This window comes from Pristiophorus japonicus, chromosome 14 (genome assembly GCF_044704955.1).
Source record: "Pristiophorus japonicus isolate sPriJap1 chromosome 14, sPriJap1.hap1, whole genome shotgun sequence".
NCBI classification, from domain to species: Eukaryota; Metazoa; Chordata; class Chondrichthyes; family Pristiophoridae; genus Pristiophorus; species Pristiophorus japonicus.
This window is the reverse complement of record NC_091990.1, coordinates 65,299,321-65,325,084: the sequence shown is the minus strand read 5'-3', so window position 1 is coordinate 65,325,084 and position 25,764 is coordinate 65,299,321. Positions and strand designations below refer to the sequence as shown.

Genomic DNA, 25,764 nt, shown 5'->3' with positions numbered 1-25,764 from the left:
GGGCCTGTTCAAAGCGAGCCAAACAAATTTCTTCTGCTTCCACTTGATAATAAGTAACAATTTCAACGGTGAGCAACTGTGTGTATCCCACGTGCTCCTTTTGGGTATAAAAGGTAAACAGCTGTGACTCTGATATTGCCAGGACATTTAAATCAGGAGGCCAGGGCTCTGATCCAGGTGTAACTAAATGGTAGGGCAGTCAAACCAGATGGAACACTGCTTCAAAACAAAGGCTCAACCCAGCAACCCTGAGCACTGCCAAGTGTTGAGTGACAAGCTGCCATCGGGGAGCCTGATGTTCTGACACACACAGTGACTGTGGCGGAAGGGATGTAGCAGCAGTGCCATACCTACCATCAACCCATGGGCTCCAGGGATGCCAGGTGGGCCCACCAATCCATGCAGGCCTCTTTCTCCCAACGCTCCTCGATCGCCCTTTGCTCCCTAAAAGCAGCCAATCAGTAAAAGAAATAAACAGTAAGTTATGGGAGGAACTCTTAAACTGAACGCATAGTGCAACAGAGTCTTACAACTGAAATTCCCACAGACAGGTTGGGGCAAGCAACAGAGACAGTGATAGAGATAATGGTAGAAAAGAGAGAGCCATACTGTCGGTGATGGTTTATCAGGGAGCGAGAGAGGGAGAGAGAGCGCTGCATGGTCAGTGACGGTGTATCAGAGAGCTGTATTGTCAGTGACGGTGTATCAGAGAGCTGAAATGTCAACAACTGTGTATCAGAGAGCTATACTGTCAGTGACGGTGTATCAGAGAGCTGTATTGTCAGTGACGGTGTATCAGAGAGCTGTACTGTCAGTGACAGTGTATCAGAGAGCTGCACTGTCAGTGACGGTGTATCAGAGAGCTGAAATGTCAACAACTGTGTATCAGAGAGCTATACTGTCAGTGACGGTGTATCTGAGAGCTGTACTATCAGTGACAGTGTATCATAGAGCTCTACTGTCAGTCACAGTGTATCAGAGAGCTGTACTGTCAGTGACGGTGTATCAGCGAGAGAGAGAGGGAGAGAGCTGTACTGTCAGTCGCTGCTTATCAGAGAGCTGTACAGTCAGTGACGGTGTATCAGAGAACTGTACTGTCAGTGACAGTATCAGAGAGCTGTACTTTCAGTGATGGTGTATCAGAGAGAGACAGAGAGGGAGAGAGAAAGCTGTAGCCAGTGACGGTGTATCAGAGAGAGAGAGAGAGGGAGAGAGCTGTACTGTCAGTCGCAGCGTAACAGAGAGCTGTACTGTCAGTGACGGTGTAGCAGAGAGCTGTACTGTCACTGACGGTGTATCAAAGAGCTGTACTGTCAGTGACGGTGTATCAAAGAGCTGTACTGACAGTGATGGTGTATCAAAGAGCTGTACTGTCAGTGACGGCGTATCAGTGAGAGAGAGAGAGCGAGGGAGAGAGCTGTACTGTCAGTGACGGTGTATCAGCGAGAGTATGAGAGGGAGAGAGATGTACTGTCAGTCACTGCGAATCAGAGAGCTGTACTGTCAGTGACGGTGTATCAGAGAGCTGTACTGTCTGTGATTGTGCATCAGAGAGCTGTACTGTCTGTGACGGTGTATCAGAGAGCTGTACTGTCTGTGACTGTGTATCAGAGAGCTGTACTGTCAGTGACTGTGTATCAGAGAGCTGTACCATCAGTGATGCTGTATCAAAGAGATGTACTGTCAGTGACGGTGTGTCAGAGAGCTGTATTGTCAGTGACTGTGTATCAGAGAGCTGTACTGTCTGTGACGGTGTATCAGAGAGCTGTACTGTCAGTGACTGTGTATCAGAGAGCTGTACCGTCAGTGACGTTGTATCAAAGAGATGTACTGTCAGTGACGGTGTGTCAGCGAGAGCGAGGGAGAGAGCTGTACTGTCAGTAACGGTGCATCAGCAAGAGAGAGAGAGAGAGGGAGAGAGCTGTACTGTCAGTCGCTGCAAATCAGAGAGCTATACTGTCAGTGACGGTCCATCAGAGAGCTTTAATGTCAGTGACGGTGTATCAGAGAGCTGTAATATCAGCGAGGGTGTACCGGAGAGCTGTACTGTCAGTCACGGTGTGTCAGAGAGATGTACTGTCAGTCACGGTGTGTCAGAGAGCTGTACTGTCAGTCACGGTGTGTCAGAGAGCTGTACTGTCAGTCACGGTGTGTCAGAGAGATGTACTGTCAGTCACGGTGTGTCAAGAGCGCTATACTGTCAGTGACGGTGTATCAGAGAGCTGTACTGTCAGTAACTATGTATCAGAGAGCTGTACTGTCAGTGACTGTGTATCAGAGAGCTGCACCTTCAGTGACGGTGTATCAGAGAGCTGTACTGTCAGTGACTGTGTATCAGAGAGCTGTACTGTCAATGACTGTGTATCAGAGAGCTGTACTGTCAGTGACTGTGTATCAGAGAGCTGTACTGTTAATGACGGTGTATCAGAGAGCTGTACTGTCAGTGACGGTGTATCAGAGAGCTGTACTGTCAGTGACTGTGTATCAGAGAGCTGTACTGTCAGTGACTGTGTATCAGAGAGCTGTACTGTCAGTGACGGTGTGTCAGCGAGAGAGAGAGAGAGAGAGAGAGAGAGAGAGCTGTACTGTCAGTCGCTGCGAATCAGAGAGCTATACTGTAAGTGAAGGCATATCAGAGAGTGGTACTGTCAGTCACGGGGTATCAGAGAGCTATAATGTCAGTCACGGTGTATCAGAGAGCTGTACTGTCGGTGACGGTGTATCACAGAGCTGTACTCTCAGTGACGGTGTGTCAGCGAGAGAGAGGGAGGGAGAGAGCTATACTGTCAGTGAAGGCATATCAGAGAGCGGTACTGTCTTTGACAGTGTATCAGAGAGCTGTACTGTCAGTGACGGTGTATCAGAGAGCTGTAATGTCAGTGATGGTGTGTCAGAGAGCTGTACTGTCAGTGACAGTGTATCAGAGAGATGTACTGTCAGTGACAGTGCATCAGAGAGATGTACTGTCTGTGACTGTGTATCAGAGAGCTGTTATGTCAGCGACGGTGTATCAAAGAGCTGTACTGTCAGTGACGGTGTGTCAGCGGGAGCGAGGGAGAGAGCTGTACTGTCAGTAACGGTGCATCAGGAAGAGAGAGAGAGACAGAGGGAGAGAGCTGTACTGTCAGTCGCTGCAAATCAGAGAGTGATACTGTCAGTGAAGGCATATCAGAGAGCGGTACTGTCAGTGACGGTGTATTAGAGGGCTGTACTGTCAGTGACGTTGCATCAGAGAGCTGTACTGTCTGTGTCGGTGTATCAGAGAGCTGTACGGTCAGTGACGGTGTATCAGAGCTGTACTGTCACTGACGGTGTATCAGAGAGCTGTACTGTCACTGTACGGTGTATCAGAGAGCTGTACTGTCAGCGACGGTGTAGCAGAGAGTTGTATTGTCAGTCACGCTGTATCAGAGAGCTGTACTGTCAGTGACAGTGTATCAGAGAGCTGTACTGTCAGCGACGGTGTAGCAGAGAGTTGTATTGTCAGTCACGCTGTATCAGAGAGCTGTACTGTCAGTGACAGTGTATCAGAGAGCTGTACTGTCAGTGAGGGTGTATCAGAGAGCTGTATTGTCAGTGACTGTGTATCAGAGAGCTGTACCGTCAATGACGGTGTATCAGAGAGCTGTACTGTCAGTGATGGTGTATGAAAGAGCTATGCTGTCAGTGATGGTGTATCAGAAAGCTGTACTGTCAGTGACAGTGTATCAGAAAGCTGTACTGTCAGTGACAGTGTATCAGAGAGCTGTACTGTCAGTGACGGTGTATCAGAAAGCTGTACTGTCAGTGACAGTGTATCAGAGAGCTGTACTGTCAGTGACGGTGTATCAGAGAGCTGTACTGTCAGTGACGGTGTATCAGCGAGAGAGAGAGAGAGAGAGAGAGAGAGAGAGGGAGAGAGCTCTACTGTCAGTGATGGTGTATCAGCGAGAGTATGAGAGGGAGAGAGCTGTACTGTCAGTCGCTGCGAATCAGAGAGCTGTACTGTCCGTGTCGGTATATCAGAGAGCTGTACTGTCTCTGACGGTGTGTCAGAGAGCTGTAATGTCTGTGTCGGTGTATCAGAGAGCTGTACTGTCACTGACGGTGTATCAGAGAGCTGTACTGTCACTGACGATGAATCAGAGAGCTCTACTATCAATGACTGTGTATCAGAGAGCTGCACCGTCAGTGACGGTGTATCAGAGAGCTGTAATATCAGCGACGGTGTGTCAGCGAGAGTGAGAGAGAGAGAGAGATCTGTACTGTCAGTTAGGGTGTATCAGCAAGAGAGAGAGAGGGAGAGAGCTGTACTGTCAGTCGCTGCGAATCAGAGAGCTATACTGTAAGTGAAGGCATATCAGAGAGCGGTACTGTCAGTGACGGTGTATCAAAGGGCTGTACTATCAGTGACGTTGTATCAGTGAGATGTAATATCAGTGACGGTGTATCACAGAGCTGTACTGTCAGTGACGGCGTATCAGAGAGAGAGAGAGAGAGAGAGAGAGAGAGAGAGAGAGGGAGAAAGCTGTACTGTCGGTGATGGTGTATCAGCGAGAGTATGGGAGGGAGAGAGCTGTACTGTCAGTCGCTGCGAATCAGAGAGCTGTACTGTCAGTGACGGTGTATCACAGAGCTGTACTGTCTGTGACCGTGTATTAGAGAGCTGTACTGTCACTGACGGTGTATCAGAGAGCTGTACTGTCAGTGACGGTGTATCAGAGAGCTGTAATGTCAGTGATGGTGTGTCAGAGAGCTGTACTGTCAGTGACAGTGTATCAGAGAGATGTACTGTCAGTGACAGTGCATCAGAGAGATGTACTGTCTGTGACTGTGTATCAGAGAGCTGTTATGTCAGCGACGGTGTATCAGAGAGCTGGACTGTCAGTGACGCTGTATCAAAGAGCTGTACTGTCAGTGACGGTGTGTCAGCGGGAGCGAGGGAGAGAGCTGTACTGTCAGTCGCTGCAAATCAGAGAGTGATACTGTCAGTGAAGGCATATCAGAGAGCGGTACTGTCAGTGACGGTGTATTAGAGGGCTGTACTGTCAGTGACGTTGCATCAGAGAGCTGTACTGTCTGTGTCGGTGTATCAGAGAGCTGTACTGTAAGTGATGGTGTATCAGAGAGTTGTATTGTTAGTGACGGTGTATCAGAGAGCTGTACTGTCAGTGAGGGTGTATCAGAGAGCTGTACTGTCAGCGACGGTGTAGCAGAGAGTTGTACTGTCAGTCACGCTGTATCAGAGAGCTGTACTGTCAGTGATGGTGTATCAAAGAGCTGTACTGTCAGTGACAGTGTATCAGAGAGCTGTACTGTCAGTGACTGTGTATCAGAGAGCTGTATTGTCAGTGACTGTGTATCAGAGAGCTGTACCGTCAATGACGGTGTATCAAAGAGCTGTACTATCAGTGACGGTGTGTCAGCGAGAGAGAGGGAGAGAGAGAGAGGGAGAGAGCTGTACCGTCAGTCACTGCGAATCAGAGAGCTATACTGTCAGTGAAGGCATATCAGAGAGCGGTACTGTCAGTGACGGTGTATGAAAGAGCTATGCTGTCAGTGATGGTGTATCAGAAAGCTGTACTGTCAGTGACAGTGTATCAGAGAGCTGTACTGTCAGTGACGGTGTATCAGAGAGCTGTACTGTCAGTGACGGTGTATCAGAGAGCTGTACTGTCAGTGACCGTGTATCAGCGAGAGAGAGAGAGAGAGAGAGAGAGAGAGAGAGGGAGAGAGCTCTACTGTCAGTGATGGTGTATCAGCGAGAGTATGAGAGGGAGAGAGCTGTACTGTCAGTCGCTGTGAATCAGAGAGCTGTACTGTCCGTGTCGGTACATCAGAGAGCTGTACTGTCACTGACGGTGTGTCAGAGAGCTGTACTGTCTGTGTCGGTGTATCAGAGAGCTGTACTGTCACTGACGGTGTATCAGAGAGCTGTACTGTCACTGACGATGAATCAGAGAGCTCTACTATCAATGACTGTGTATCAGAGAGCTGGACCGTCAGTGACGGTGTATCAGAGAGCTGTAATATCAGCGACGGTGTGTCAGCGAGAGTGAGAGAGAGAGAGAGATCTGTACTGTCAGTTAGGGTGTATCAGCAAGAGAGAGAGAGGGAGAGAGCTGTACTGTCAGTCGCTGCGAATCAGAGAGCTATACTGTAAGTGAAGGCATATCAGAGAGCGGTACTGTCAGTGACGGTGTATCAAAGGGCTGTACTATCAGTGACGTTGTATCAGTGAGATGTAATATCAGTGACGGTGTATCACAGAGCTGTACTGTCAGTGACGGCGTATCAGAGAGAGAGAGAGAGAGAGAGAGAGAGAGAGAGAGAGAGAGGGGGAGAAAGCTGTACTGTCGGTGATGGTGTATCAGCGAGAGTATGGGAGGGAGAGAGCTGTACTGTCAGTCGCTGCGAATCAGAGAGCTGTACTGTCAGTGACGGTGTATCACAGAGCTGTACTGTCTGTGACCGTGTATCAGAGAGCTGTACTGTCTGTGACGGTGTATTAGAGAGCTGTACTGTCACTGACGGTGTATCAGAGAGCTGTACTGTCAGTGACGGTGCACCAGAGAGTTGTACTGTCAGTCACACTGTATCAGAAAGATGTACTCTCAGTGACAGTGTATCAGAGAGCTGTAATGTCTGTGAGGGTGTATCAGAGAGCTTTACTGTCAGTGACGCTGTATCAGAGAGCTGGAATGTCAGCGACGGTGTATCAGAGAGCTGTAGTGTCAGTGACTGTGTATCAGAGAGCTGTACCGTCAGTGACGCTGTATCAAAGAGCGGTACTGTCAGTGACGGTGTGTCAGCGAGAGCGAGGGAGAGAGCTGTACTGTCAGTAATGGTGCATCAGCAAGAGAGAGGGAGAGAGCTGTACTGTCAGTCGCTGCAAATCAGAGAGCTATACTGTCAGTGAAGGCATATCAGAGAGCGGTACTGTCAGCGACGGTGTATTAGAGGGCTGTACTGTCAGTCACGGTGTATCAGAGAGCTGTACTGGTGGTGACAGTGTATCACAGAGCTGTACTGTCAGTGAAGGTGTATCAGAGAGCTGTACTGTCAGTCACGGTGCATCAGAGAGCTGTACGGTCAGTGACGGTGTATCAGAGCTGTACTGTCAGTGATGGTGTATCAGAGAGCTCAAATGTCAGTGTCGGTGTATCAGAGAGCTGTACTGTCAGTCATGGTATATCAGAGAGCTGTACTGTCAGTGACAGTATATCAGAGAGCTGTACTGTCAGTCACAGTGTTTCAGAGAGCTGTACTCTCAGTGACAGTGCACCAGAGAGCTGTACTGTCAGTGGCGGTGTATCAGAGAGCTGTACTGTCAGTGATGGTGAATCAGAGAGCTGTACTGTCAGTGACGGTGTATCAGAGAGCTGTAGTGTCAGTGATGATGTATCAGAGAGCTGTGCTGTCAGTGACGGTGTATCAGCGAGAGAGAGAGAGGGAGAGAGCTGTACTGTCAGTCGCTGTGAATCAGTGAGCTGTACTGTCACTGAAGGCGTATCAGAGAGCTATACTGTCGGCGACGGTGTATCAGACAGCTGTACTGTCAGTGACGTTGTATCAGAGAGCTCTAATGTCAGTGACGGTGTATCAGAGAGCTCTAATGTCAGTGACGGTGTATCAGAGAGCTCTAATGTCAGTGACGGTGTATCAGAGAGCTCTAATGTCAGTGACGGTGTATCAGAGAGCTGTACTGTCTGTGACGGTGTATTAGAGAGCTGTACTGTCACTGACGGTGTATCAGAGAGCTGTACTACCTGTCAGTGACGCTGTATCAGAGAGCTGGAATGTCAGCGACGGTGTATCAGAGAGCTGTAGTGTCAGTGACTGTGTATCAGAGAGCTGTACCGTCAGTGACGCTGTATCAAAGAGCTGTACTCAGTGACGGTGTGTCAGCGAGATCGAAGGATAGAGCTGTACTGTCAGTAACGGTGCATCAGCAAGAGAGAGGGAGAGAGCTGTACTGTCAGTCGCTGCAAATCAGAGAGCTATACTGTCAGCGAAGGCATATCAGAGAGCGGTACTGTCAGCGACGGTGTATTAGAGGGCTGTACTGTCAGTGACGTTGCATCAGAGAGCTGTACTGTCAGTCAGGTGTATCAGAGAGCTATACTGTCAGTGACGGTGTATCAAAGAGCTGTACTGTCTCTGACGGTGTATCAGAGAGCTGTACTGTCACTGACGGTGTATCAGAGAGCTGTACTGTCACTGACGGTGAATCAGAGAGCTCTACTGTCAGTGACGGTGTATCAAAGAGCTGTAATATCAGCGACGGTGTATCAGCGAGAGAGAGAGAGAGCGAGAGAGCTCTACTGACAGTGATGGTGTATCAGCGAGAGTATGAGAGGGAGAGAGCTGTACTGTCAGTCGCCGCGAATCAGAGAGCTGCACTGTCTGTGTCGGTATATCAGAGAGCTGTACTGTCTCTGACGGTGTATCAGAGAGCTGTACTGTCACTGACGGTGTATCAGAGAGCTGTACTGTCACTGACGGTGAATCAGAGAGCTCTACTGTCAGTGACGGTGTATCAAAGAGCTGTAATATCAGCGACGGTGTATCAGCGACAGTGAGAGAGAGAGAGAGAGAGCTGTACTGTCAGTGAGGGTGTATCAGCGAGAGAGAGAGAGAGAGGTAGAGTGCTGTACTGTCAGTCGCTGCGAATCAGAGAGCTATACTGTAAGTGAAGGCATATCAGAGAGCGGTGCTGTCAGTGACGTTGTATCAGAGGGCTGTAGTGTCAGTCACGGTGTATCAGAGAGCTCTACAGTCAGTGACGGTGTATCAGAGAGCTATAATGTCAGTCACGGTGTATCAGAGAGCTGCACTGGTGGTGACGGTGTATCACAGAGCTGTACTGTCAGTGATGGTGTATCAGAGAGCTGTACTGTCAGTCACGGTGTATCAGAGAGCTGTCCGGTCAGTGACAGTGTATCAGAGCTGTGCTGTCAGTGATGGTGTATCAGAGAGCTCAAATGTCAGTGTATCAGAGAGCTGTACTGTCAGTCATGGTGTATCAGAGAGCTGTACTGTCAGTGTCAGTATATCAGAGAGCTGTACTGTCAGTGACAGTGTTTCAGAGAGCTGTACTCTCAGTGACAGTGTATCAGAGAGCTGTCCTGTCAGTGACAGTGTATCAGAGAGCTGTACTGTCAGTGATGGTGTATCAGAGAGCTGTACTGTCAGTGACGGTGTATCAGAGAGCTATAGTGTCAGTGATGGTGTATCAGAGAGCTGTGCTGTCAGTGACGGTGTATCAGCGAGAGAGAGAGAGGGAGAGAGCTGTACTGTCAGTCACTGTGAATCAGAGAGCTGTACTGTCAGTGACGGTGTATCAGAGAGCTGTACTGTCAGTGACGGTGTATCAGAGAGCTCTAATATCAGTGACGGTGTAACAGAGAGCAGTACCTTCAGTGACGGTGTATCAGAGAGCTGTACTGTCAGTGACGGTGTATCAGAGAGCTGTACTGTCAGTGACGGTGTGTCAGCGAGAGAGAGGGAGGGAGAGAGCTGTACATTCAGTGACTGTGTATCAGAGAGCAGTACGGTCAGTGACTGTGTATCAGAGAGCTGTACCGTCAGTGACGGTGTATCAAAGAGCTGTACTGTCAGTGACGGTGCATCAGCGCGACAGAGAGAGAGAGAGAGGGAGAGAGCTGTACTGTCAGTCGCTGCGAATCAGCGAGTTATACTGTCAGTGAAGGCATATCAGAGAGCTATACTGTCAGTGACGGTGTATCAGAGGGCTGGACTGTCTGTGTCGGTATATCAGAGAGCTGTACCATCAGAGACTGTGTATCAGAGAGCCGTAATGTCAGTGATGTTGTGTTAGAGAGCTGTACTGTCAGTGACAGTGTATCAGAGAGCTTTACTATCAGTCACGGTGTATCAGAGAGATGTACTGTCAGTCACGGTGTATCAGAGAGATGTACTGTCAGTCACGGTGTATCAGAGAGCTGTACTGTCAGTGACTGTGTATCAGAGAGCTGTACCATCAGTGACTGTGTATCAGAGAGCTGTACTGTCAGTCACGGTGTATCAGAGAGATGTACTGTCAGTCATGGTGTACCAGAGAGCTGTACTGTCAGTGACAGTATATCAGTGAGCTGTCCTGTAAGTGACAGTGATTCAGAGAGCTGTACTGTCAGTGACAGTGCATCAGAGTGTTGTACTGTCAGTGACGGTGTATCAGAGAGCTGTCCTGTCAGCGACGGTGTATCAGAGAGCTGTAATATCAGCGAGGGTGTATCAGAGAGCTGTACTGTCAGTGACCGTGTATCAGAGAGCTGTACTGTCTGTGTCGGTGTATCAAAGAGCTGTACTGTCAGTGACAGTGTATCAGAGAGCTGTACTCTCAGTGACGGTGTATCAGCGAGAGAGAGAGAGAGAGAGAGAGATAGAGAGAAGGAGAGAGCTCTACTGTCAGTGATGGTGTATCAGCGAGAGTATGAGAGGGAGAGAGCTGTACTGTCAGTCGCTGCGAATCAGAGAGCTGTACTGTCTCTGACGGTGTATCAGAGAGCTGTACTGTCTGTGTCGGTGTATTAGAGAGCTGTACTGTCACTGATGGTATATCAGAGAGCTGTACTGTCACTGTCAGTGACGGTGTATCAAAGAGCTGTAATATCAGCGACGGTGTGTCAGCGAGAGTGAGAGAGAGAGAGAGAGCTGTACTGTCAGTGAGCGTGTATCTGCGAGAGAGAGAGAGAGAGAGAGAGAGAGCTGCACAGTCAGTCGCTGCGAATCAGAGAGCTATACTGTAAGTGAAAGCATATCAGAGAGCGGTACTGTCAGTCACGGTGTATCAGAGAGCTGTACTGTCAGTGACGGTGTATCAGAGAGCTGTACTGTCAATCACGGTGTATCAGAGAGCTGTACGGTCAGTGACGGTGTATCAGAGCTGTACTGTCACTGACGGTGTATCAGAGAGCTGTACTGTCACTGTACGGTGTATCAGAGAGCTGTACTGTCACTGACGGTGAATCAGAGAGCTGTACTGTCTGTGTCGGTGTATCAGAGAGCTGTACTGTCACTGACGGTGTATCAGAGAGCTGTACTGTCACTGACGATGAATCAGAGAGCTCTACTATCAATGACTGTGTATCAGAGAGCTGCACCGTCAGTGACGGTGTATCAGAGAGCTGTAATATCAGCGACGGTGTGTCAGCGAGAGTGAGAGAGAGAGAGAGAGCTGTACTGTCAGTTAGGGTGTATCAGCGAGAGAGAGAGAGGGAGAGAGCTGTACTGTCAGTCGCTGCGAATCAGAGAGCTATACTGTAAGTGAAGGCATAACAGAGAGCGGTACTGTCAGTGACGGTGTATCAAAGGGCTGTACTATCAGTGACGTTGTATCAGTGAGATGTAATATCAGTGACGGTGTATCACAGAGCTGTACTGTCAGTGACGGCGTATCAGAGAGAGAGAGAGAGAGAGAGAGAGAGGGAGAAAGCTGTACTGTCAGTGATGGTGTATCAGCGAGATTATGGGAGGGAGAGAGCTGTACTGTCAGTCGCTGCGAATCAGAGAGCTGTACTGTCAGTGACGGTGTATCACAGAGCTGTACTGTCTGTGACCGTGTATCAGAGAGCTGTACTGTCTGTGACGGTGTATTAGAGAGCTGTACTGTCACTGACGGTGTATCAGAGAGCTGTACTGTCAGTGACGGTGTACCAGAGAGTTGTACTGTCAGTCACGCTATATCAGAGAGATGTACTCTCAGTGACGGTGTATCAGAGAGCTGTACTGTCTGTCAGTGACAGTGTATCAGAGAGCTGTAATGTCTGTGAGGGTGTATCAGAGAGCTTTACTGTCAGTGACGCTGTATCAGAGAGCTGGAATGTCAGCGACGGTGTATCAGAGAGCTGTAGTGTCAGTGACTCTGTATCAGAGAGCTGTACCGTCAGTGACGCTGTATCAAAGAGCTGTACTGTCAGTGATGGTGTGTCAGCGAGAGCGAGGGAGAGAGCTGTACTGTCAGTAACGGTGCATCAGCAAGAGAGAGGGAGAGAGCTGTACTGTCAGTCGCTGCAAATCAGAGAGCTATACTGTCAGTGAAGGCATATCAGAGAGCGGTACTGTCAGCGACGGTGTATTAGAGGGCTGTACTGTCAGTCACGGTGTATCAGAGAGCTGTACTGGTGGTGACAGTGTATCACAGAGCTGTACTGTCAGTGATGGTGTATCAGAGAGCTGTACTGTCAGTCACGGTGTATCAGAGAGCTGTACGGTCAGTGACGGTGTATCAGAGCTGTACTGTCAGTGATGGTGTGTCAGGGAGCTCAAATATCAGTGTCGGTGTATCAGAGAGCTGTACTGTCAGTCATGGTGTATCAGAGAGCTGTACTGTCACTGTACGGTGTATCAGAGAGCTGTACTGTCACTGACGGTGAATCAGAGAGCTCTACCATCAATGACTGTGTATCAGAGAGCTGTACTGTCAGTGACGGTGTATCAGAGAGCTGTAATATCAGCAACGGTGTGTCAGCGAGAGTGAGAGGGAGAGAGAGAGCTGTACTGTCAGTTAGGGTGTATCAGCGAGAGAGAGAGAGAGAGAGAGGGAGAGAGCTGTACTGTCAGTCGCTGTGAATCAGAGAGCTATACTGTAAGTGAAGGCATATCAGAGCGCGGTACTGTCAGTGACGGTGTATCACAGGGCTGTACTGTCAGTGACGTTGTATCAGAGAGCTGTACTGTCAATCACGGTGTATCAGAGAGCTGTACGGTCAGTGATGGTGTATCAGAGCTGTACTGTCACTGACGGTGTATCAGAGAGCTGTACTGTCTGTGTCGGTGTATTAGAGAGCTGTACTGTCACTGACGGTATATCAGAGATCTGTACTGTCACTGACGGTGAATCAGAGAGCTCTACTGTCAGTGACGGTGTATCAAAGAGCTGTAATATCAGCGACGGTGTGTCAGCGAGAGTGAGAGAGAGAGAGAGAGAGCTGTACTGTCAGTGAGGGTGTATCTGCGAGAGAGAGAGAGTTGTACTGTCAGTCGCTGCGAATCAGAGAGCTATACTGTAAGTGAAGGCATATCAGAGAGCGGTACTGTCAGTCACGGTATATCAGAGAGCTGTACTGTCAGTGACGGTGTATCAGAGAGCTGTACTGTCAATCACGGTGTATCAGAGAGCTGTACGGTCAGTGACGGTGTATCAGAGCTGTACTGTCACTGACGGTGTATCAGAGAGCTGTAATGTCACTGACGGTGAATCAGAGAGCTCTACTATCAATAACTGTGTATCAGAGAGCTGTACCGTCAGTGACGGTGTATCAGAGAGCTGTAATATCAGCGACGGTGTGTCAGCGAGAGTGAGAGGGAGAGAGAGCTGTACTGTCAGTTAGGGTGTATCAGCGAGAGAGAGAGAGAGAGGGAGAGAGCTGTACTGTCAGTCGCTGTGAATCAGAGAGCTATACTGTAAGTGAAGGCATATCAGAGCGCGGTACTGTCAGTGACAGTGTATCAGAGGGCTGTACTGTCAGTGACGTTGTATCAGAGAGCTGTAATATCAGCGATGGTGTACCAGAGAGATGTACTGTTAGTCACGGTGTATCAGAGAGCTATAATGTCAGTGACGGCGTATCAGCGAGAGAGAGAGAGAGAGAGGGAGAGAGCTGTACTGTCAGTGATGGTGTATCAGCGAGAGAGAGAGAGAGAGAGAGAGAGAGAGAGAGGGAGAGAGCTGTACTGTCAGTGATGGTGTATCAGCGAGAGTATGAAAGGGAGAGAGCTGTACTGTCAGTTGCTACGAATCAGAGAGCTGTACTGTCAGTGACGGTGTATCACAGAGCTGTACTGTCAGTGACCGTGATTCAGAGAGCTGTACTGTCTGTGACGGTGTATTAGAGAGCTGTACTGTCACTGATGGTGTATCAGAGAGCTTTACTGTCAGTGACGGTGTACCTGAGAGTTGAACTGTCAGCCACGCTATATCAGAGAGATGTACTGTCAGTGACGGTGTATCAGAGAGCTGTACTGTCAGTGGCGGTGTATCAGAGAGCTGTACTGTCAGTGAAGGTGTATCAGAGAGCTGTACTGTCAGTGACGGTCTATCAGAGAGCTGTACACTCAGTGACGGTGTATCAGCGAGAGAGAGAAAGAGAGAGAGGGAGAGAGCTCTACTGTCAGTGATGGTGTATCAGCGAGAGTATGAGAGGGAGAGAGCTGTACTGTCAGTCGCTGCGAGTCAGAGAGCTGTACTGTCTGTGTCGGTATATCAGAGAGCTGTACTGTCTCTGACGGTGTATCAGAGAGCTGTACTGTCACTGACGGTGAATCAGAGAGCTCTAATATCAATGACTGTGTATCAGAGAGCTGTACCCTCAGTGACGGTGTATCAGAGAGCTGTAATATCAGCGACGGTGTGTCAGTGAGAGTGAGAGAGAGAGAGAGAGAGCTGTACTGTCAGTTAGGGTGTATCAGCGAGAGAGAGAGAGAGGGAGAGAGCTGTACTGTCAGTCGCTACGAATCAGAGAGCTATACTGTAAGTGAAGGCATATCAGAGAGCGGTACTGTCAGTGACGGTGTATCAAAGGGCTGTACTATCAGTGACGTTGTATCAGTGAGATGTAATATCAGTGACGGTGTATCACAGAGCTGTACTGTCAGTGACGGCGTATCAGAGAGAGAGAGAGAGAGAGAGAGAGAGAGAGAGAGAGGGAGAAAGCTGTACTGTCAGTGATGGTGTATCAGCGAGAGTATGGGAGGGAGAGAGCTGTACTGTCAGTCGCTGCGAATCAGAGAGCTGTACTGTCAGTGACGGTGTATCACAGAGCTGTACTGTCTGTGACCGTGTATCAGAGAGCTGTACTGTCTGTGACGGTGTATTAGAGAGCTGTACTGTCACTGACGGTGTATCAGAGAGCTGTACTGTCAGTGACGGTGTACCAGAGAGTTGTACTGTTAGTCACGCTATATCAGAGAGATGTACTCTCAGTGACGGTGTATCAGAGAGCTGTACTGTCTGTCAGTGACAGTGTATCAGAGAGCTGTAATGTCTGTGAGGGTGTATCAGAGAGCTTTACTGTCAGTGACGCTGTATCAGAGAGCTGGAATGTCAGCGACGGTGTATCAGAGAGTTGTAGTGTCAGTGACTGTGTATCAGAGAGCTGTACCGTCAGTGACGCTGTATCAAAGAGCTATACTGTCAGTGATGGTGTGTCAGCGAGAGCGAGGGAGAGAGCTGTACTGTCAGTAACGGTGCATCAGCAAGAGAGAGGGAGAGAGCTGTACTGTCAGTCGCTGCAAATCAGAGAGCTATACTGTCAGTGAAGGCATATCACAGAGCTGTACTGTCAGTGATGATGTATCAGAGAGCTGTACTGTCAGTCACGATGTATCAGAGAGCTGTACGGTCAGTGACGGTGTATCAGAGCTGTACTGTCAGTGATGGTGTATCAGGGAGCTCAAATGTCAGTGTCGGTGTATCAGAGAGCTGTACTGTCAGTCATGGTGTATCAGAGAGCTGTACTGTCAGTGACAGTATATCAGAGAGCTGTACTGTCAGTGACAGTGTTTCAGAGAGCTGTACTCTCAGTGACAGTGTATCAGAGAGCTGTCCTGTCAGTGACGGTGTATCAGAGAGCAGTAGTGTCAGTCACAGTGTACCAAAGTGCTGTACTGTCAGTGGCGGTGTATCAGAGAGCTGTAGTGTCAGTGATGGTGTATCAGAGAGCTGTGCTGTCAGTGACGGTGTATCAGCGAGAGAGAGAGAGGGAGAGAGCTGTACTGTCAGTCGCTGTGAATCAGTGAGCTGTACTGTCACTGAAGGCGTATCAGAGAGCTATACTGTCGGCGATGGTGCATCAGACAGCTGTACTGTCAGTGACGGTGTATCAGAGAGCTCTAATGTCAGTGACGGTGTATCAGAGAGCTGTACAGTCTGTGACGGTGTATTAGAGAGCTGTACTGTCACTGACGGTGTATCAGAGAGCTGTACTCTCAGTGACGGTGTATCAGCGAGAGAGAGAGAGAGCGAGAGAGCTCTACTGACAGTGATGGTGTATCAGCGAGAGTATGAGAGGGAGAGAGCTGTACTGTCAGTCGCTGCGAATCAGAGAGCTGCACTGTCTGTGTCGGTAGATCAGAGAGCTGTACTGTCTCTGACGGTGTATCAGAGAGCTGTACTGTCACTGACGGTGTATCAGAGAGCTGTACTGTCACTGACGGTGAATCAGAGAGCTCTACTGTCAGTGACGGTGTATCAAAGAGCTGTAATATCAGCGACAGTCTGTCAACGACAGTGAGAGAGAGAGAGAGCTGTACTGTCAGTCGCTGCGAATCAGAGAGCTATACTGTAAGTGAAGGCATATCAGAGAGCGGTACTGTCAGTGACGTTGTATCAGAGGGCTGTAGTGTCAGTCACGGTGTATCAGAGAGCTGTACTGTCAGTGACGGTGTATCAGAGAGCTATAATGTCAGTCACGGTGTATCAGAGAGCTGCACTGGTGGTGACGGTGTATCACAGAGCTGTACTGTCAGTGATGGTGTATCAGAGAGCTGCACTGTCAGTCACGGTGTATCAGAGAGCTGTACGGTCAGTGACAGTGTATCAGAGCTGTGCTGTCAGTGATGGTGTATCAGAGAGCTCAAATGTCAGTGTCAGTGTATCAGAGAGCTGTACTGTCAGTCATGGTGTATCAGAGAGCTGTACTGTCAGTGTCAGTATATCAGAGAGCTGTACTGTCAGTGACAGTGTTTCAGAGAGCTGTACTCTCAGTGACAGTGTATCAGAGAGCTGTCCTGTCAGTGACAGTGTTTCAGAGAGCTGTACTCTCAGTGACAGTGTATCAGAGAGCTGTCCTGTCAGTGACAGTGTATCAGAGAGCAGTAGCGTCAGTCACAGTGTACCAGAGAGCTGTACTGTCAGTGATGGTGTAACAGAGAGCTGTACTGTCAGTGACGGTGTATCAGAGAGCTGTAGTGTCAGTGATGGTGTATCAGAGAGCTGTGCTGTCAGTGACGTTGTATCAGCGAGAGAGAGAGAGGGAGAGAGCTGTACTGTCAGTCGCTGTGAATCAGAGAGCTGTACTGTCAGTGACGGTGTATCAGAGAGCTGTACTGTCACTGACGGTGTATCAGAGAGCTGTACTGTCAGTGACGGTGTATCAGAGAGCTGTACTGTCAGTGACGGTGTGTCAGCGAGAGAGAGGGAGAGAGAGAGCTGTACATTCAGTGACTGTGTATCAGAGAGCAGTACGGTCAGTGACTGTGTATCAGAGAGCTGTACCGTCAGTGACGGTGTATCAAAGAGCTGTACTGTCAGTGACGGTGCATCAGCGCGACAGAGAGAGAGAGAGAGAGGGAGAGAGCTGTACTGTCAGTCGCTGCGAATCAGCGAGTTATACTGTCAGTGAAGGCATATCAGAGAGCTATACTGTCAGTGACGGTGTATCAGAGGGCTGGACTGTCTGTGTCGGTATATCAGAGAGCTGTACCATCAGTGACTGTGTATCAGAGAGCCGTATTGTCAGTGATGATGTGTTAGAGAGCTGTACTGTCAGTGACAGTGTATCAGAGAGCTTTACTATCAGTGACGGTGTATCAGAGAGCTGTACCATCAGTGACTGTGTATCAAAGAGCTGCACTGTCAGTGATGGTGTGTCAGCGAGAGAGAGAGAAAGAGAGACAGCTGTACTGTCAGTGAAGGTGTATCAGCGAGAGAGAATGAGTGAGAGGGAGAGAGCTGTACTGTCAGTTGCTGCGAATCAGAGAGCTATACTGTCAGTGATGGTGTATCACAGAGCTGTACTGTCAGTGATGGTGCATCAGAGAGCTGTACTGTCAGTGATGGTGTATCACAGAGCTGTACTGTCAGTGACGGTGTTTCAGAGAGCTGTACTGTCAGTCACGGTGTATCAGAGAGATGTACTCAGTCATGGTGTACCAGAGAGCTGTACTGTCAGTGACAGTATATCAGTGAGCTGTCCTGTAAGTGACAGTGATTCAGAGAGCTGTACTGTCAGTGACAGTGCATCAGAGTGTTGTACTGTCAGTGACGGTGTATCAGAGAGCTGTCCTGTCAGCGACGGTGTATCAGAGATCTGTAATGTCAGCGATGGTGTATCAGAAAGTTGTATTGTCAGTGACGGTGTACCAGAGAGCTGGACGGTCAGTGACGGTGTATCAGAGAATTGTATTGTTCGTGACGGTGTATCAGAGAGCTGTAATGTCTGTGAGGGTGTATCAGAGAGCTGTACTGTCAGTGACACTGTATCAGAGAGCTGTAATGTCAGCGACGGTGTATCAGAGAGCTGTAGTGTCAGTGACTATGTATCAGAGAGCTGCACCGTCAGTGACGCTGTATCAAAGAGATGTACTGTCAGTGTTGGTGTGTCAGCGAGAGCGAGGGAGAGAGCTGTACTGTCAGTAACGGTGCATCAGCAAGAGAGAGAGAGAGAGAGGAAGAGAGCTGTACTGTCAGTCGCTGCAAATCAGAGAGCTATACTGTCAGTGAAGGCATATCAGAGAGCGGTACTGTCAGTGACGGTGTATCAGAGAGCTGTAATATCAGCGAGGGTGTATCAGAGAGCTGTACTGTCAGTGACCGTGTATCAGAGAGCTGTAATATCAGCGAGGGTGTATCAGAGAGCTGTACTGTCAGTGACCGTGTATCAGAGAGCTGTACTGTCTGTGTCGGTGTATCAAAGAGCTGTACTGTCAGTGACGGTGTATCAGAGAGCTGTACTCTCAGTGACGGTGTATCAGCGAGAGAGAGAGAGAGAGAGAGAGAGATAGAGAGAGGGAGAGAGCTCTACTGTCAGTGATGGTGTATCAGCGAGAGTATGAGAGGGAGAGAGCTGTACTGTCAGTCGCTGCGAATCAGAGAGCTGTACTGTCTCTGACGGTGTATCAGAGAGCTGTACTGTCTGTGTCGGTGTATTAGAGAGCTGTACTGTCACTGACGGTATATCAGAGAGCTCTACTGTCAGTGACGGTGTATCAAAGAGCTGTAATATCAGCGACGGTGTGTCAGCGAGAGTGAGAGAGAGAGAGAGAGAGCTGTACTGTCAGTGAGGGTGTATCAGCGAGAGAGAGAGAGAGAGAGAGAGAGAGAGCTGTACTGTCAGTCGCTGCTAATCAGAGAGCTATACTGTCAGTGACCGTGTATCAGAGAGCGGTACTGTCAGTGACGGTGTACCTGAGAGTTGAACTGTCAGCCACGCTATATCAGAGAGATGTACTGTCAGTGACGGTGTATCAGAGAGCTGTACTGTCAGTGAAGGTGTATCAGAGAGCTGTACTGTCAGTGACGGTCTATCAGAGAGCTGTACTCTCAGTGACGGTGTATCAGCGAGAGAGAGAGAGAGAGAGGGAGAGAGCTCTACTGTCAGTGATGGTGTATCAGCGAGAGTATGAGAGGGAGAGAGCTGTACTGTCAGTCGCTGCGAGTCAGAGAGCTGTACTGTCTGTGACGGTATATCAGAGAGCTGTACTGTCTCTGACTTTGTATCAGAGAGCTGTACTGTCACTGACGGTGAATCAGAGAGCTCTAATATCAATGACTGTGTATCAGAGAGCTGTACCCTCAGTGACGGTGTATCAGAGAGCTGTAATATCAGCGACGGTGTGTCAGCGAGAGTGCGAGAGAGAGAGAGAGAGATGTACTGTCAGTGAGGGTGTATCAGCGAGAGAGAGAGAGAGAGAGGGAGAGAGCTGTACTGTCAGTCGCTGCGAATCAGAGAGCTATACTGTAAGTGAAGGCATATCAGAGAGCGTTACTGTCAGTGACAGTGTATCAGAGGGCTTTACTGTCAGTGACGTTGTATCAGAGAGCTGTAATATCAGCGATGGTGTACCGGAGAGATGTACTGTCAGTCACGGTGTATCAGAGAGCTATAATGTCAGTGACGGTGTATCAGAGATCTGTACTGTCAGTGACGGTGTATCAGAGAGCTGTACTGTCAGTCACGCTATATCAGAGAGATGTACTGTCAGTGACGGTATATCAGAGAGCTGTACTGTCAGTGACGGTATGTCAGCGAGAGAGAGGAAGAGAGCTGTACTGTCAGTGACGATGTATCAGCGAGAGAGAGAGGGAGAGAGCTGTACTGTCAGTGAGTGTGTGTCAGAGAGCTGTACCGTCAGTGACGGTGTATCAAAGAGCTCTACTGTCAGTGATGGTGTGTCAGCAAGAGAGAGGGAGAGAGCTGTACTGTCAGTGACGGTGCATCAGCGAGAGAGAGAGAGAGAGAGAGAGAGAGAGAGAGCTGTACTGTCAGTCGCTGCAAACCAGAGAGCTATACTGTCACTGAAGGCATATCAGAGAGCGGTACTGTCAGTGACGGTGTATCAGAGAGCTGTACTGTCAGTGACCGTGTCTCAGAGAGCTGTACTGTCAGTCACAGTGTACCAAAGTGCTGTACTGTCAGTCACAGTGTACCAAAGTGCTGTACTGTCAGTGAAGGTGTACCAGAGAGCTGTACTGATACCCGAGATGTGTCTCCTCTATGAGGTCATTTGTTCTGACTCACCATTCCTGGAGGTCCTGCAGGACCTGGATTGCCTGGAGTCCCACCTGCGCCCTGAGAATGAGGAAGATGCCGTTAAATAGAGGTGACCATCGGCTAGAAATTAGTCTGAGCCCATTCATAGGCTCAGACCCTGGGCTCGAACAGAGAGGCACAGAAGGCCAGGCTGAGTAATGCACAGAACAGCTTAAGTGCTTCGCACAATCACACATAGCCCCAAACACCTCGGGGCTAGGGAGAGCTCAAAGCCTGATGTTCACCTGTGGATCCTGCAATCCGGTGCAGATCCCAGTTACTCCGAGATGCCATCTAGTTCGTTGGAGGAGGGGGAACTGTGGCTGGATATTCTGTTCGCAAACCCCCACATCAAGAGGGCATCTCAGAGAGAGTTCCTGGGCTTCTCTGGAATATTCTGTTTTGAGGCTATGGGGAGACTTGATCATGTAGTAGACAGAGGGGATCACTCTTGCTGTACTCGTTTCTGTACAATGGCTCCTTTTGGAATGAAGACAGGAGACTGCCTCTTCGCGCCCTTTGGGCTTCAGAGACCTTCAACGGGGGTCACGGGTGGGGTGTGGGCTGTTCTGCTTTATAAGGTCCAGTTCGGCTTGGGCCAGGGTGACATAACCCCAACCCCTGGGATTTGGGCCAGGGAAGTTTCGGGGCCACTGTGTGTGTGTTTTGAGGCTTCTGTAACTCACCCTAATTTCGCTGGAGTTCTGCTGTCTCCCGGGAAATACACGGAGAAAGGGGGTAAACGTCCCAAGTCAAAGCAAGGAAATCAGGACTACCCTCATGGACATTCCACCCCGGGACATCCCGAATGAAACACAACCCTGAGCTGAACATTAATAATACTCACAACGTGCCCGGGGCGTCCCAGAGGTCCCGCGGGCCCCGGTGGGCCAGGTTCACCCTGCAAACAAACAGAAATCCACTGTCATTTGCATTTAGGATCCGAGGTGATGTTTCCATACATCATTGTGTAGCTGCTCTGAGACAGAAGACAGGCACAGAGCAGGTGGGTATCACCCTCTGTGACAGAAGCACTTCTGTCTTGTTTCAGTTTGCGAGTGGCCCTTTAAATCCAGGCTCAGTCCATAAACACTTTACAAAAATATAATGCAGTTCATATTCCTGCACCCGAGTATTTCAAAACAAGGTTGAAAGTTTGGCTGAGTGAGAAACGATTCAACAACAACTTGCCTTTATATATTAAAGCCAGCACGGATTTGTTAAAGCAAATCATGTTTAACCAACTTGATCGAGTTTTTTGATGAGGTAACAGAGAGGGTTTATGAGGGCAATGCGGTTGATGTGGTGTACATGGACTTTCAAAAGGTGTTTGACAAAGTGCCACATAATAGGCTTGCCAGCAAAGTTGAAGCCCATGGAATAAAAGAGACAGTGGCAGCATTGATATTTGGCTGAGTGACAGGAAACAGAGAGAAGTGGTGAACGGTTGTTTTTCGTACTGGAGGAAGATAGTGTTCCCTAGGGGTCGGTACTAGGACCACTGCTTTTTTTGATATATATTAATGATACTATCCTGGGGACCTCCTGTATACAAGGACACACTCCCGGGAACACCCTATTTACAAGAACACTCTCCCGGCGACCCTCTGCATACAAGGACACACTCTCAGACACCCCTGTATACAAGGACACCCAACTGGGGACCCATGTATACAAGGACACACTGTATAGAAGGATACACACCCGGGGACCCCCTGTATACAAGGATGCATTCGCGGGGTCTCCCTGTATACAAGGATACACACCTGGGGCCCCACTGTATACAAGCACACATTTCCGGGAACCCCTTGGATACAACACACTCCCGGGACTCCATGTTTACAAGGACACTCTCCCGGCAACCCCCTGTATACAAAGACAGTCTCCCGGGGACCCTCCATATACAAAGACACCCTACTGGTGACCTCCTGTCTACAAGGTCACACTCCCGTGACATACAGTATACAAGGGCACACTCCCCGGGGACCAGCTCTATACAGGGACACACTCCTGGGGACCCCTGTATACAAGTTCACTCTCCCGGGGACCCATGTATACAAGAACACTCTCCTAGGGACCCCCTGCATACAAGTACGCACTACCGGGACCTCCTGTAAACAAGGAACATAAAAAGGAAAAGAGTGGCTAAAGTAAATGTTGGTCCCCTAGAGGATGAGACTGGGGAACTAATAACGGAGAACAGAGAAATGGCAGAGACGTTAAACAAATATTTTGTATCGGTCTTCACGGTAGATGATACTAAAAACATCCCAATAGTGGATAATCAAGGGGATATAGGGAGGGAGGAATTTAATGCAATCACTAATGAAGTAGTACCCGGTAAAATAATGGGACTAAAGGCGGACAAGTCTCCTGGACCTGATGGCTTACATTCTAGGGTCTTAAAAGAAGTGGCTGCAGAGATAGTGAATGCATTAGTTGTAATTTACCAAAATTCCCTGGATTCTGAGGTACTGCCAGCAGTTTGGAAAACCGCAAATATAATGCCTCTATTTAAAAAAGCAGGAAACTATAGACCAGTTAGTCTAACATCTGTCGTTGGGAAAATGCTGGAGTCCATTATTAAGGCAGCAGTAATGGGACATTTGGAAAAGCACGATTCAATCAAGCAAAGTCAGCATGGTTTTATGAAAGGAAAATCATGTTTGACAAATTTGCTGGAGTTCTTTGAGGATGTAACGAGCAGGGTAGATAAGGTGGAACCAATGGATGTGGTGTATTTGGATTTCCACAAAATAAAAGCTCACAGGCTTGGGGGTAATATATTAGCATGGATAGAGGATTGGCTAACTACAGAAAACAGAGAGTCAGGATAAATAGGTCATTTTCCGGTTGGCAAACAATGACTAGTGGGGTGCTGCAGGGATCGGTGCAGGGGCCTCAACTATTTACAATCTATATTAATGACTTGGATGAAGGGACCGAGTGTAATGTAGCCAAGTTTGCTGATGATACAAAGATGGGTGGGAGAGCAAATTGTGAGGAGGACACAAAAAATCTGCAAAGGGATATAGACAGGCTAAGTGAATGGGCACAAATTTAGCAGATGGAGTATAATGTGGGAAAATGTGAGGTTATCCACTTTGGCAGAAAAAATAGAAAAACAAATTATAATTTAAATGGAGAAAAATTGCAAAGTGCTGCAGTACAGAGGGACCTGGGGGTCCTTGTGCATGAAACACAAAAAGTTAGTATGCAGGTACAACAAGTAATCAGGAAGGCAAATGGAATGTTGGCCTTTATTGCAAGGGGGATAGAGTATAAAAGCAGAGAAGTCCTGCTACAACTGTACAGACTATTGGTGAGGCCACACCTGGAATACTGCGTACAGTTTTGGTCTCCGTATTTAAGGAAGGATATACTTGCATTGGAGGCTGTTCAGAGAGGGTTCACTAGGTTGATTTTGGAGATGAGGGGTTTGACATGAAAATAGGTTGAGCAGGTTGGGCCTATACTCATTGGAGTTCAGAGTAATGAATGATGATCTTATCGAAACATATAAGATAATGAGGGGGCTCGACAAGGTGCATGCAGGGAGAATACTTCCACTCATAGGCGAAACTAGAACTAGGGGACATAGTCTCAGAATTAGGGTCTACCCATTTAAAACCGAGATGGAGAGGAATTTCTTCTCTCAGACGGTTGTAAATCTGTGGAATTCTCTGCCCCAAAGAGCTGTGGAGGCTGGGTCATTGAATATATTTAAGGTGGGGATGGACAGATTTTTGAGCGATAAGGGAATAAAGGGTTATGGGGAGCGGGCAGGGAAGTAGAGCTAATTCCATGATCAGATCAGCCATGATCTTATTAAATGACGGAGCAGGCTCGAGAGGCCAGGTGGCCTACTCCTGCTCCTATTTCTTACGTTCTTATGTAGGACACACACCCGGGGACCCCCTGTATACAAGGACTCACTCCCGGGGTACCCCTGCACACAAAGATACACGCCCGGGGACCCCGTGTATACAAGGAAACTATCCTGGGGACCCTCTGTATCCAAGGACACCCAACTGGGACCCTATGTATACAAGGACACACAGCAGAGCCACCCTGTATAGAAGGATACACACCCGGGGACCCCTGTATACAAGGACACACTGCCAGGGACCCTCTGTATACAATGATAATCTCCCAGGGAACCCCTGTATTCAAGGACACACTCCCGGGGGCCCCCTGTAGACAAGGACACACTCCCGGTGATGCCCTGTACTCAAGGGCACACTCCAGCGGATCCCGTGTATACAAGGACACACTCCTGGGGACCCCGTGTATACAAGGACACACTCTCGGGCACCCCTGTATACAGGGACACCCAACTGTCTATAAGGTCACACTCCCGGTATAAGGACACACTCCCCGGGGACACCCTGTATACAATGATACACTCTTGGGGACACCCTGTATGGAAAGATACACACCCGGGGACTGACTGTATACAAGGACACATTGTCAGAGATCCTCTGTATACAAGGGCACACTCCCGGGGACCCCCTATATACAAGGACACACTCCCGGGGATCCCCTATATACAAGGACACACTTCCGGGGACCCCCTATATACAAGGACACACTCCCGGGGACCATCTGTCAACAAGGACACACTCTGAGGGACCCCGTTATACAAGGACACACTCCCGGGGACCCCCTGTATACAAGGACACACTCCCGGAGACCATCTGTCAACAAGGACACACTCTGAGGGATCCCGTTATACAAGGACACACTCCCGGGGACCCCCTGTATACAAGGACACAACCCAGAGGCCCCCTGTATACAAGGACACATTTGTCAGGGACCCTCTGTATACAAAGAAACACTCCCAGTGACCCCCTGTATACAAGGACACACTCCTGGAGACTGCCTGTATACAAGGACACACTCCCTGGGACCCCCTGTATACAAGGACACTCTCCCGGGGAGAGTGACTTCAAAGACAGGGGGTCCCCAGGAGTGTGAATTGTATACAGGGCGTCCCTGGGCGTGTGTCCTTATATACACACGGTCCTTCGGAGTGTGTCCTTGTATAACGGGGTCCCTCAGAGTGTGTCCTTGTTGACAGATGGTCCCCGGGAATGTGTCTCTAAGGTCACTCTCGCGGGGACCCATGTATAGAAGGACACACGGCTAGAGACCCCTGTCAACATGGACACACTCCAGGGGACACACTGTATACAAGGACACACTCCCGGGGATCCCCTGTGTACAAGTTCACTCTTTCAGGGACCCCCTGTATAAAAGGACACACTCCCGGGGACCCCCTATATATAAG

At 49.1% G+C, this 25,764-nt stretch overlaps 1 protein-coding gene across 15 annotated transcripts in view; it reads right to left on the bottom strand.

Moving 5' to 3' along the window:
* col16a1 (collagen, type XVI, alpha 1) overlaps positions 1 to 25,764 on the bottom strand; it is a 618,256-nt gene that overhangs the window by 30,978 nt on the left and 561,514 nt on the right. For all 15 annotated transcript variants that reach the window (XM_070899262.1, XM_070899261.1, XM_070899260.1 and 12 more), the window contains 3 exons: positions 21,322 to 21,375; positions 20,463 to 20,513; positions 355 to 444 (listed from right to left, as the gene is read on the bottom strand). In XM_070899262.1, the coding sequence (XP_070755363.1) occupies positions 355 to 444; positions 20,463 to 20,513; positions 21,322 to 21,375 (195 nt within the window). The remainder of the gene's footprint in view (positions 1 to 354; positions 445 to 20,462; positions 20,514 to 21,321; positions 21,376 to 25,764) is intronic.